Source organism: Pelophylax lessonae (genome assembly GCF_965119305.1).
Source record: "Pelophylax lessonae genome assembly, chromosome: 9".
In the NCBI taxonomy this organism is placed as follows: Eukaryota; Metazoa; Chordata; class Amphibia; order Anura; family Ranidae; genus Pelophylax; species Pelophylax lessonae.
Window position 1 is genome coordinate 217,190,700 of NC_138776.1, and position 13,805 is coordinate 217,204,504.

The 13,805-nt window shown below is 40.6% G+C and overlaps 1 protein-coding gene across 1 annotated transcript in view; it reads right to left on the reverse strand.

Annotated features, from left to right (window-relative positions):
- The window catches only part of RASSF4 (Ras association domain family member 4), a 436,165-nt gene that overhangs the window by 260,632 nt on the left and 161,728 nt on the right, over positions 1-13,805 (reverse strand). The window contains exon 3 of the mRNA XM_082268429.1: positions 3,200-3,276. Coding sequence (XP_082124555.1) covers positions 3,200-3,258 — 59 coding nt within the window. The 5' untranslated portion in view covers positions 3,259-3,276. The remainder of the gene's footprint in view (positions 1-3,199; positions 3,277-13,805) is intronic.

Here is a 13,805-nt window from a genome sequence, read left to right on the forward strand (position 1 = left end):
AGCACAGCGTCCCACATCATTTTTTAAAATTGCACAATAAGGATTTTAGAAAACTTGAAGTCATGGCAATTGAGAGTATCCCCAAAGGTACTTTGACAGAGAACGAACGTTTCTCTCTCTTATGTAAGAGAGAAACGTATTGGATCTATAAATTCAATTGCCTGACGCCTAATGGTCTTAACGAAGAGTTAGAGGTCAATTGTCTTGTCTGATTTTAAATTCTATCTAAATTTTATCTAATTATTACCCTGATTTGGTCTCTTGGCCCGAGAGTAATTTGATGGATTGATGGTTTTATACTCATGGTTTTATATTATATTTTATATATTTTTTTTATATATATGCTTAACAAGTTGGTTTTAGATGCGTGAGCAAAGTTTTAGAAGATCAATTAATTTATTCATTAAGTTCTTATTCATTAGTGTATATATACATTTTTTATATATATGTATATATTTCATGCATAGCAGAGTTAACGCAGCAAAAGAGGCAACATTTCTGCAGTACCCAAATACACTATTATGAAAGTATATTGTTATATAACACCCCGCTTCAATCTGTCGTTTTGGGGGGCCACTGGTCTATGACACCAGTTAAAAAAAAAAACTTTCCAGTAACTTTTGTCGCTGTGTGTAGCAGAGTTAACGCAGCGAAAGAGGCAAAATTTCTTCAGTACGCAAATACACTATAATATGCTTTGTACATGGGATTATTTTAGTTTTTGTTATTTTTAATCAATTTGCAAAGGTTTCAAACAAACTTCTTTCACATTGTCATTATGGGGTATTGTTTGTAAAATTTTGAGTAAAAAAATGAATTTAATCAATTTTGGAATAAGGCTGTAACGTAACAAAATGTGGAAAAAGTGAAGCATACGTGAATACTTTCCGCACTGTAAATCATAAAGCGAGTAGTCTTAGTTGGGAGGAAAAGGTAAAAAGAAGGGAGGAAAGGAGGGGGGAAAAGGGTGGGGAATGGGGTAAGGGGGGGAGAGGGGAAGAGTTTGGGGAGTGGGCTGAGGGTCCTTGTTTGTAGTGCGCGGGGGGGCATAAATAGAGGGGGCTTCCCTGCAGAACCTCGGTAGATAATAGCTAAATATCTTGGTTTAATAAAGGAGCTTGTTTTTATCTCAGTGTATAGAAAGCCCAGGAGCAAATTGGCAACATATACAGTTTATAAACATGACCTATGGCACATAGGAAAAAGTCTTGTTAACCATAAAGAGTGTCCTAAAAGTCCTTTTATGTTATCTAGTAGAAATCAAGAACACCCAAACTTAACAGGAGATAACAAACCGAGGTTAGAGGTGCCTGTGATTGATGGGGGCCATGTATATCAGAAATTCCACCTATGGTAGAAGAGCACTTTCTACCTATGAAAAGAGCACTACACTTATCTGAACCATGGGAGGTCACTGCTCACCCTTCTGAAGAGAGACCTGGTGTTGTGGGGGAAGAGTGCTCTTAACTTAAGCCCTCTATTACAGGAGAAGAAGCGATGCTGATCGATAAGGATCTCCAGAAGCATGTACCTTATATGGTGACACGGATTGGTGAGACTTGGCTTGAGGGCCATGTGTTTTGGGTGAATAGTTGCAACTCTGTCAAAAGGTCTTGCAGTTCCTCAGATGTTTTGGAGGTGTACTGCTTGCCTTGATACATAAAAGATAGAGCAAACTGAAACCCCCCTCTGTAGTGGATCTGAGTAGGCCCAACCTTTGTAGCTTTAACAGCTTCAACTCTTTTGGGAAGGCTGTCCACAAGGTTTAGGAGTGTGTCTATGGGAATGTTTGACCATTCTTCTAGAAACGCATTTGTGTGGTCAGGCACTGATGTGGACGAGCAGGCCTGGCTCGTCAGGCCTGGCCATGTGTTTATGAACCTTGCTTTGTGCACTGGCCCAAATCATTTGGTGGAGGGGGGATAATGGCGTGGGGTTGTTTTTCAGGTTTGGACTTGAGTTAGAGTGAAGGGAACTCTTAAGGTGTCATATTACCGATACATTTTGGACAAATTCAAGCTCTCAACTTTGTGGGAACTGTTTGCGAATGCTCCCTTCCTGTTCCAACACGACTGCGCAGCGGTGCACAAAGTAAGGTACATAAAGACATGAATGAGTGAGTTTGGGGTGGAAAAACTTGACTGGCCTGCACAGAGTATTGACTTCAACCCGATAGAACACCTTTGGTGTGAATTAGAGCAGAGACAGCGAGCCAGGCCTTCTCAACCACATCAGTGCCTGACCTCACAAATGACCTTCTGGATAAATAGCCAAACACTCTCATAGACACACTCCTAAACCTTGTGGTCAGCTTTCCCAGAAGAGTTGGAGCTGTTATAGCTACAAAGGGTGGGCCAACTCAATACTGAACCCAATGGACTAAGACTGCTATGCCATTAAAGTTCATGTGCGTATAAAAGGCAGGTGTCCCAATACTTTTGGTAATTTAAACAGCCCCCAAGGCACATTTACCAGCTGCAAATCTATCTACTGCTCACAAACAGCCTTATGATGAGCTTTGGAGTCTAGGACTATAAAAACAGAACCTTCTTATATTTCTGTATTTATTATTAGGGACAAGCAAAACTGAAAGTTTTCATTTTACAAACATTTCTGCAAATTTTAGGTTGTTTCTACAAAATGTTGCCATTTAAATGTGGGTGTCAAATGACTCCTGAGAATTACAGAATGTGCTTTCAACTATCCTGGACCTGTCCTTGGACCAAAGAAAAACCTGCATTCACCTCGCTATTTTATGTTTTTTATTTTTAAAAAGATAATTGAATAATAATTTATTATTTTTAATACACTATAAAAAAAATTATATGTAGTATCAAATAGCAGACTACCTATAAATGTTTTCAGACAAGAGTAAAGAAAAAACACCCTAAAACACCCATTCCCCCCTAAAATATCCCAAACGGATGGATCTTCTTTTCTTTCTAAACAAATTTTGCCTAAGCAACTCAATTAGCAAAAATTGTGAGTTTCTTATTCTGTAAAATTTCAGACAGTGATATGGTTAATTTTGCGGCAGATTCAGTTTGCTGAAATCACCATGCTCATTATTTTTCATGGTCTTGCCTAAATTTCATGTGTTTTAATCTTTGTCACTTGTTAAATCTCCCACTTGGTTTTTATCCTTTCAATACATTTATAATTTTACTAAAACTTTATTTACAGCATAATAAATTCCTACCTTAAAATATATTTAGTGCTGCTGATCCTCACATATGGGTTTGGTTCACCATCTCCCATCCTCAGTTGCTGATGCTCCTGTAACAGACATATAGTACATCAGATGCTACAGGCAGCAAACAAGCTAAAAAAGAACTGGAAATAGTAAGGTGTTAGATTGAAAATGGAACAGCAATACATTTTTAATCAGCAAGGATGAGAAAATCTTGCCTGGGTTCAGTTTGGGAACAGTTTTGCGAATCTTGTTCAAATTTCAAAGTTTGCAAGTTTTGCAGCAACTCAATTGAAGTTTTTGAGAAGCAAATCTTATTGTTCAGTTCTGCCCATTTGTTCTGTGCATTTGTAAGAATAATAAGACATCTTGACAATAGCAAAAGGCCACTGCCACAGGACATTTACCAATAGCACAATAAAAAAAAAAAAAAAAAGTATCTCCCCTTCCATCCAACAACTGTCAGTTCTCCAAAACCATTACTACACACTTATAATATGGCTGCTATGAGCTCACCTTTTTATAGAAAGGGAGCTGGGTTATCATTCCTTCAAATGATTTGCTCTTGTAATTCAGCGGAGAAGGGAAAAGACATGGCATTTTAATGCACCGCATTATAGGTTGTTCCTTCTTTCCTGTCAGCTAACCTGCATTCTTTTTGGCATAAAGTTTATGATTAGTGAATTTTATCAATCCAAGAAAATCATTACATATAGTAGTTTATTACAAACCATCTGTAGAATTATTAAAGGCAGTGGCCGGCACCATTTAACCACTTTACCACTAAGCCTATTTTTGACACTTTTTGTTCACAAGTTAAAAACAGTATTTTTTGCTAGAAAACTACTTAAAACCCCCAAACATTATATATATATTTGTAGCAAAGACTCTGGAGAATAAAATGTCGGTCATTGCAAAATTTTTTGTCACGCGGTATTTGCGCAGCGGTCTTTAAAACACCATTTATTTGGAAAAAAATTAGAAAAATCACATTTCACTGCATTTAAAAAATACTAAACAGTAAAGTTAGCCCATTAACGTTGACGTTTAACGTTGACGGTGGCGGCTAAAATTTTTTTTTTTTCCTATTTATTTTTTCTTTTTTTTTAACTTTATTGCAGTTTTTTAAAAAAAAAAAAAAAATCTGATCACTTTTATTTCTGTCACAAGCAATGTAAACATCCCTTGTGACACCAATATGTAGTGACAGGTACACTTTATTGAGGGATCGAGGGTCTAAAAGACCCTAGACCCCTCCACTACACTTCCCTGTATGCAAAAGGCTGAAAACAGCATTTTTGCATACAGCCGTTTTTCAAATGTGCCGCCTTTTGCAGCACAGTAACCCGGAAGTGACGTCATGGACGCCGCCTCCGGGTTACGTCATCGGAGACCCGATCGATGCAGTTTCCGGCATTCATCGGGACTCCATCCAGCCGGCGGACGTGCCGGCTGGGTGCCCGGGGCTCCCGGTGGGACGGGAACCCCCGAGCAAAGCCACGGAAGGCGGCGGGAGGGGGGGGGGTAACCCGAGCCGCATCGGTCATTACCGACGGAAAGCCGACCGTCGGCTTCAAACAACGGTACCGGGATGATGCCTCTAGCTAGAGGCATCATCCCGGTATAACCCCTTAAAGTCAGCCGACACAGGTCTACGTGGCTAGACGTTAAGTGGTTAAATTATAACTAAAGGCAAACTTTTTTTTTAGTGTTGGATGGATTGCAGAGGGATTAGAACCCCTGTGAGGTTTTTATTGCTATCTGTGCCCCCGTTATGGAGATTCACCCTCTCTTTATGTCCTGTTTACCATTTTCCTTGAAAGTGAAAGTAAAAGAAAATCCCACATTTTGAGCTGTCCCCAGAAAAGTAATAGAGGGGAAATCTTCCAATGAGGACACAAGTTTTGGTGACCTGGGGGTCCCCAGGGAATTCCCTTAATTTGCAGAGATTTCCTCTCACTTCCAGTTTGGTTATGGAATAGGAAGTGAAGGGGAATCTCCATAATAGAACACGGATGGCGAAAAAAAAATCTGACTGGGGTTATAACCCTCCCTCACTCTATCCAAAAGGAAAAAAAAATGCCCATAGTTCTATTTTAAAGCTTAGCTTGCAGATAGCCTTTTTAAAGCCCAACTATGAGATCAGGCCCATCGTCCTCCTTTATCGCCACCCCTTCCCCCCCACTAGAGTTGTTTTTTCCAGTGATCCAGTCTGGTGACATCACAGGTCACCATTGATCCTATGTGATTTCTGCAGTAATGGAAATGCTGCAGAGAAGGGTGCCACATTATGACAAGTCTGGGCTCTATGCAGCATTATATTGTGAGAACAGGACTGGGGGAGGAGCCTTGACACCCTGGAGTAATATCTTTCAACTCAGGAAATAACCAGTGCTGGATCAGTCTGCAGGGAACTGTGCTTAAAAGGAAGAACATTTTTTTTGTTTGCGTTTAAATTCTGCCAGGGATATTTTTGTTCTGTGCCCAGCCCTGAGTTAGGCTTTAAAGTGGGTTTTTATGTTTATTTACATTGGGCTGATCATTCCAGATATGGACTAAGGCTGGCCATACATTATACATTTTTCTTGTTCAGATTTCCTTTAGGTTTACCAAAACCATATAATATGAGGTAAAATCGAAACACTTTCAATTTATATGCAATCAGGCAAACCCTTGCACTACAAAGTTGAAGGTAAATCTAAAGGAAATTGAACAGGAAACTTGTATAATGTATGGCCAGCCTAACTCACACCTATGTGCATGTTAACACATGCAATTTCCTGCAATGAAAAATATTGTAATAAGGCTTATCTAAACCCATAAACAAAACATGAATGTATTGCAGTTTACCAGTATTTTAATGTTTCTTTGTATTTTACTGTTTGTGACTGTGCTATTTTTCTTCTGGCGATTTGTCACTTCCTGTCTACTTGCTGTACTGTATTTATAGAGAATTAGCAAGGCAACAATTACGCCTCTTCTCTTCACTGTAACATGTGGAGGAGGTGCTGTGTAGTTCACTAGGAACAATGAGACTAATAAGGGTGCAGCATGCCAGGTCTCTAAGAGTCAGTTCACACCAGGGCGACTCAAAGTCGCCCAGACTTTAAAGTCGCCCGTGCAGCAGGACTTCATCGTGGCTTGCAAACGACTTCTCATAATAGAAGTCAATGCAAGTCGCTCCGACTTTGCCCAGAAGTAGTGCAGGAACCTTTTTCTAAGTCGGAGCGGCATGAGTCGCTCTGATTAGAACAGTTCCATTGCACAGAATGGAGCGCTACTTGTCAGATGACCAAGTTGCCTGACAAGTCATGGCAGTGTGAACCGGCTCTTAACGCTACTTACCTCCCCGCTCATGTAATATTTTTGGTGTGGTGGATAGTGAAACATGAAATCTTGAGCATACAAAAAGTAACTGCCCTCTATAGCAGCAAGCTGATCAAAAAAAAAGAAAACATTTGCCCATCCAAAGATTCAAGCTGGATGAGGGAAGCCTCCCCACTGTGGTATTGTATTCTGACAGCAAGACTCCTCTGCTGTTAGAATACACTGATCAGCACTGCACCGGACTCGCTGCAGCGCTGATCAGGTTAAAATGTTACCACATTCCATTCGAGAGCAGTCCGTCCTTACATTGACATGTGCTCTCACACGTGGGCTTTGATTTACAAAAACTTGAGAGTGCAAATTATGGTGAAGCTCTGCATAGAAACCAATCAGCTTCCAGTTTTTTTGCGAAAGCTTAATTGAACAAGCTAAAGTTAGAAGCTGATTGGCTACCATGCAAAGCTGCACCCAGATTTAGCATTCTCCAGTTTTAGTAAATCGACCTCTTATGCCCCGTACACACGTTCCGATAATCGTACGACAAAACTCGCTTTCAACCTGATCGCGCGATAATCTGATCGTTAGTACACAGCTTTCGACAGCCGATCACGACAGTTGGTCCAACAAAATCCGAAGGGACAAACAGGAAAACTTCTGTCGTACGACAGCTTATTGAACGATAATCGCTTCATCAGTACAGTATGTGTACTCTAAAAATTGATCGACAAATACCACGCATTATCGGAAATAGTCAAATGACGTTGCACGACGCAGGGATCAGACGTATATGACATCACTTCCGATACGTAGCTACGAAAAATACACTTGGTCAGTGAATCGTACAAAGAAAATCTGATGGTTTGTACGCAGAGTTGGTTTCGATTTTTGTAACATGCAACAATTTGCGAAACATTAGTCGTACGATTATCGGAACGTGTGTACGGGGCATAAGTCTCTTCCTGAAATGGCTTAGCATAGAAACAAATGGGATCAGACTTCCCTGACACAACAGCAGAAATCAATTCACTTCAAAAACCATTTCTGACTTGGACGCAAATGTGTCAGGGAAAGCAGAATGCTTTGTCATTTCGTTGTTTGGATAACGAGGCAAACGGGAAAGTTAAAAATAGTTTGCATTAAATATGCTGAATTTACAATGGCTCGATTCAGAGGAAACTAGAGTAAGTTGTTTAAAAACAGACACGCTTTATTTGAACCTGCTACTGTCTGAAGGATTATGAATTGTTTAAATGCTTACAAGAAAAAATTAAGATTAAAAAACAGACTTTAGGCATTCCTGAATATATTAATTCTTCTGAAAGCTAGTCCTGACTTGATTAAATGGTAAAATGATGAAATATTAAGTGATGCTGTACTGCCAAAATCTCTCTATAAAAAAACAACAGTTTATATGAAGCTTAAAATGAATCCCAGAACAACATTGTGCAGCCTTCCGGGTGTGCCCATATCTGCTGAGACCTCATGCCCACTACATGCTCACCCCTGTTATCTGCTGCCAATGTGTGGTGGGCACTGTATAGTCACAGTCAGTCAGTGGGACTTGAGAACTCAATCAGGGTTTGATCAAATGTGTTTAAAACCTAGCCTTCCAGGTTCCGCATGTCAACTTTAGAATGATTTTCCAGTTTATAGCTTAGTTTGGCATTTGTATCTTAGCAAACCCTAAGAATCATCTACTTCTGGTATACCCTGGTTATAGGATCTTCGTTTTTTTTTTCTGCCTAACGCCTTTCCTTACCTTTTGCCTGTTTCTTGACTATGCTTGTCTGCTTCTAGCCCTGATCTGTGGTCCGCCCCAGTCTTGTCTCTTTTTCACAATTTAATTTTACTGCCTGACATGTCATCCTATGCACCTGACCTGTCATTCAATGCATAAAGGTGAAAAACCCTCTGTGGGCTGTTACCCCCATAGCCCCTCACTTATACTCACCTAAGCTTCCTCTCAATCCAGCGATGTGTACCGGAGCCTCAGCTGTCCCCGGTCTTACTCTCCTCATTGGCTGAGACATAGCAGTGGGAGCCATCGGTCGTTGCAATTTTTTATGCCACAGGGTATTTGCGTAGCGTCTTTTCAAACACATTTTTTGGGAAAAACGACATTTTAATGAATAAAAAAAACAAAACAATATATAACCCAATATTTTTGGGAAAATATAAAAGATGATAGATACCATGTCATGCTTTAAAATTGTGCACACTTGTGGCAAATGGCGCCAAACAATGCAACTTAAAAATTTCTATCAGCGACGCTTTAAAGATTATTTACAGGTTACCAGTTTAGAGTCACACAGGAGGTCTAGTACTAGAATTCTTGCTCTAGCTCTGACGTTCAGGGCAATACCTCACATATTTGCTGCAAACACCATTTACATATGTGGGAGTGGCCTATGTATGGATCTACCACTGCACGCAAGCATGGGGGGTCGCTTTAAAAACTTTTTTTAGTTATTTATTTGAATGCTTTTTAAAATTTTTACACTGTCCCTTTAAAAAAATAATTGATCACTTTTATTTCTGTCACAAGAAATTTAAACATCCCTTGTGGCAACAATAAAGCATGACAGGTCCTCTTTATTGAGAGATCCCAGGTCAACAATGGAAAGCATTAGATAAAAAAATAAAAAAAAACAATCTATTAATCTAAAGCATCTTTCCTGTCTTCATCTCTGTGGCCAGCCGCCACCAGCACCAGAACCACCGATAATCAGCCACTTTTAGCAGAAAGACGTGTGCCTGAGGAAAATTTTAATACCGGGATTATGGCCTTTAGCTCTAGCCTAGAATACCGGTACTAAACGTCAAGCTAATGACATATTTTCCCAGTTAGGGGGTTGGCAAGTGGTTAGTCAAAATGTATCACGGTTTGTAAACCTTTAAGCTTGGTGCTGCCCCCTTTAACCCTTCCGCCCCTGTGCGCCACTATGGTAAAGTCAAGCTGAAGCATCATGGATTGGAAAAAAGAAATACGCTCAATTTTTCTACATTTCAAAATATTATAACAGATGTAGAACCCTACAAGGTAGGTGCTAGGCAAATAATAGTGGGCCTTGGCTGCCTAACAGCAGGGCCATGATTTTCAGCTGGGCTGTCATGTCTCCCAGGTGCTGCTATTGAGACTGGGGAGTCTCCCCACTGGCTCCATGAGAAGGGTTCTCATTGGGCAGTGGAGGAAACCCAATCAGTGGCACATTCAGGCCTGTATCTACCCCAGAAAGGCAGATACTGCCGCACAGGATTCTGGGAGTGGGTATAAGTTTGAGGGGAGCGCATGAAGCAGTGACTTTGACGGGAAGCAGAGTCCCAGGAGGGAGAGTATGGCTGTCTCTCCTCCTGTCAGCAGGATTGGGTGTCCTGGGCGGCTGGCCTGAGGGTAGAGAGAGCTGAGCTGCAGAGAGAATCCGGTGTGCCGAGGACCAGCGAAGTTGAGGGGGCCCAGTTTCAGGAAAGCATTCCAAGTTCGTGAGTACTGTAACTGCCCCTGGGGGTCTGCCTAGCGGGACCACTCCGGTGAAGGCCCAAGGGATCCAGGAGCTAGCTAGTGGTAAAGGGGGTTCCTAGTGATAGGACCCTGAAGTGTCAGAGGGGGTGCCTAGTGAGAGGACCCTAAAGTGTGGAGGGGATGCCTAGTGAGAGGACCCTGAAGTGTCAGAGGGGGTGCCTAGTGAGAGGACCCTGAAAGTGTAAAGGGGGCCCCAGCGGTTGGGCCTTGAAGAGTTGTTGTGTACAGTGTGCAGTGTACAGTGTACAGTGTTGAGAGTTTCTCACTGGGTTTGACGGTCTGAGTTGCCACACTGGCTCCTCATGAAGGCTCATGAAGGTATTATGCCACCCTTTGGATATGTTATAGGCTGCAATTGAAGCCTCCTGTATGTCACACTGCAATAAAAGCCTGCAGCATGGTAAAGGTTGCTTTATATACTAAACCACACATTTAGAATTAAAGTATGTAGTTTAATGGCACTGCTTTCGAGTTCACAATAACCCAACCACTAGAGGAAAAATAAATCTTTGTACCTTTTGAATTTATCTAGTGTTTAAAGCAATAAAAAATAATCTTTATGTAATAAAATTAGTTAAAAGGAAATCACCACCGCGGTTTTCTGGCTTTGATCAGCCATGATCAGTCTCCTATTCTAATTAAGGTGGAACCAAAGGGCCTATGTGACAGTTGCCTAGGCTGTGTCAACTTAAAATATGTAAAAACAGAAACACATTGGTATTACATTGCAAAAGGAAGTTTGAATGGCATTTAAATCAATTCACATCTAAATTATATTTGGTCATAGTTTTATACTTGAAAATTTGAATATAGAAAGGAAACCTGTTCTATGCTAACAAAATTTGTAACAGATTGTAGTTTGTATTAGATTGAATAATGAACTACATAACAGATATGTAATTAGCTAGGCATATCTGTATTCATAAGACCCTAATTCCTCCCTTAGCTATGCATTAAGGAAACTGATGCTCAGAGAAACAAAGAGGCTGCCATTGCTCTGTATGCTGGTTTTTGCCACCAATCATCTGTCCCCAGGTAGTTTTTGATGTGCAGGGTTTTTGTAAAAAATAATGCCCAATATCCCAATCCCTAATCTTAACCTAACTTTTTCAATGATCCCAACATACTTTTTTAACGCTTTAGGTGGATCAGGGGTCAGGCTCGAAGACCAGTTGCTATAGCAGTAGCAGAACTACCACCAACAAGCAGGATAGATACACATGCAGTCACCCTGGAGAATGACGGAGCTCACCTGAGGTGCGGAGTCTAAGTACTAACCCGTGTTCACCAGAGCTCCTGATGATGGAGATGGATTTTGCTGTGTGTTAGTACCAGGTCGCGGTCATCAGGATCGCCCCAGGAGTTGAGCAAGCCAGGGTCTAGTAGTGGATAAGCAGGTGGGGATTAAACAGAAGGATAATCAGTAAACAAGCCAAAGGTCGATTACGAGTAGTTGCAAATTGAGATCAGGCAGAAGTGTAGTCGAGGAACAAGCCAAGGGTCGAGTGGTAGCAACGAGTGGTAGCAAAATATGGATGGCAGCAGGGAAGACAGGAGAGAGATACTGGCTGGAGAGAGAACAGTAATCTGGCAAACAGGAAGTGCAGAGACATGGCTTAAATCAAGAAGTTCATGGGAGAGCAAAGAGTTTAGGGTTCAAGACAAACAAGATTCAAGACAGGATTATACAAGGAATAGTCCAGGAAACTGTCCAGCATTCCAGGTAGCTCAGCAAGAAGAGACACTGCAGAGGTTCGAGATTCAAACCAGGTCCCTGACAGTGGACTTGGCAGGAGTATCAGAGAATTAGCCAAGAAACATGCATTTCCAAAAGGTGGCCAGAATTTCTCTTACCGCAGATTTCTTTAGGGTCAAGGAATGCATTTAATTTACATAGAGCTATGCAGGTGCATGGCCCTGAATGCAGACAGTGTACATAGATATCAGAATAGCAGATAGCAGAATGCCAATAGACATTAATGGGACTGCCTGCACAGGATGCACAGAACATCTGCTCATCCCCATTCGGGTATACATGGCCCTTGTATGGAATAGGCAGTGATATGATCAAGATGTTGCCAAAATGTTTCCAATTAGAACATATTAATCTGTTATAACTGTCAAATGTTAGATAGGTCAACAAATCTATCTAAATGCGTTAGTGAATCTTACACTACAGTATCCTCAAACTGACTATTCTACTTTGCAAAGCTGTCTCCGTTGCTCGTCCAAACAGAGTGGAGACACTCTAAGACATGAAGTAGGTTACTGGCTGGATCAACGAGTGAAAATAAAGAAAAAAAAAAAAAACAAATTCAGCTACCACATTCAATCCTTAATCTTCTAATTGAAAAATGCTTGAGAGAGCAGTGAGCCCATCACATAACTAGGAAATGTTACAAAGAAACATTTAGGTTTCTTGGTATTTATGGATCAATCATAGCTGTACAAATTAAGATTATTGGATTTTGTCATTTAAGTATTTCAATAACGCATTGGTATTTATAACTGCCCACAGACAATATCTTAGCTAGGACATGTTCAGTTTGCTTATGTGTGCTCTTATAAGAAGAGATTTGTAAACTAGTTGTGGAGCTTGAACCCTGAAAAGAGACAGAGGAAGCAGAATGTGGGCTGGGCAATGACTTGGATTGAATTGAGAGATCTCTCAACCTCTGCACTGTTTTAATGAATGTGTTAGAATGACCTTCTGGAAAATATAAGCAATGTGTTGAGAATCTGGGGTTCAAAGCAAAGTTGTACACACTAGGGATAAGGTTCAGATTCACCACTATCATGGGTCCACTGCAAATTCTGTGGGTATGAAATTCACAGGTCTGGGTAAGCCTGCCACCTCATTATGAAAAGGAGGGGAGGAACAGAGCAGCCATAGTGACAATGTATTGAAGCTGCTGTAGGGAAAGGATATGGGAAGCTGACAAACTGCACAGGGGGAGAATATGGTCAGTTAGAAAACTGTACTTTATATTTACCATATACTATACTTATACTATATATTTATACTTTTTATTTGATTGCTAGCTCTTTGGAAAATCAAACCCCTAGCTGACTTTTTGTTATTATGGGGGGCAATTTTTTTCTTTTATTGTTATTATGTGTTTTTTTTTTAGCCAGCTGCTGTCCTGTCCATGGTAAATATTGTTTGTTTTGTTTCAGGCCCTATAAAAATGTATTTTCTTTCAGGGAGTGGCATTTTGGGGTTCCTTAATTCTGGTGGGTTCATTTGTATTTAATTTAAAGTTTATAGGACTTTTTTTTTTAAGTTTGGGGCTGTGAAAGTGCAACATTCACTTGTTACTGGAGAAATCTTTTCTTAACAACTGTATCATTTAAAAAAGGAAAAAAAAAAAAAGTGACCACTTCAAATGATATCACTCACCTTTGCCATGCCCCCTTTCCCCTTGGAAAAAAAAAAAAAAAAAAAAGTCAGGCATACATTGGTTAGACCTATTATCCTTGAACAAAATGTTCCTACTGGTGGACAGTTTTACACTGCTATATCCTCTGTGGTATCTTAAACTGCTGTATCATTTGCAGTCTCCTAATTTTTTAAATACTTCCACTCTATAGACATATGTAGCATGTCCAGAGTCTGAAGTTTAAAACAAGCACACAGCTTCCCAACGCTGCCAGGATCTCAACTGATCCTACCCAACTCCTCCCTGCCACTACAGACCCCTTGCTGCCACTTCTGACTACACCCTGCCCGTACTTGGTATCCAATAAGGCAGGCCTTATAAATTATTA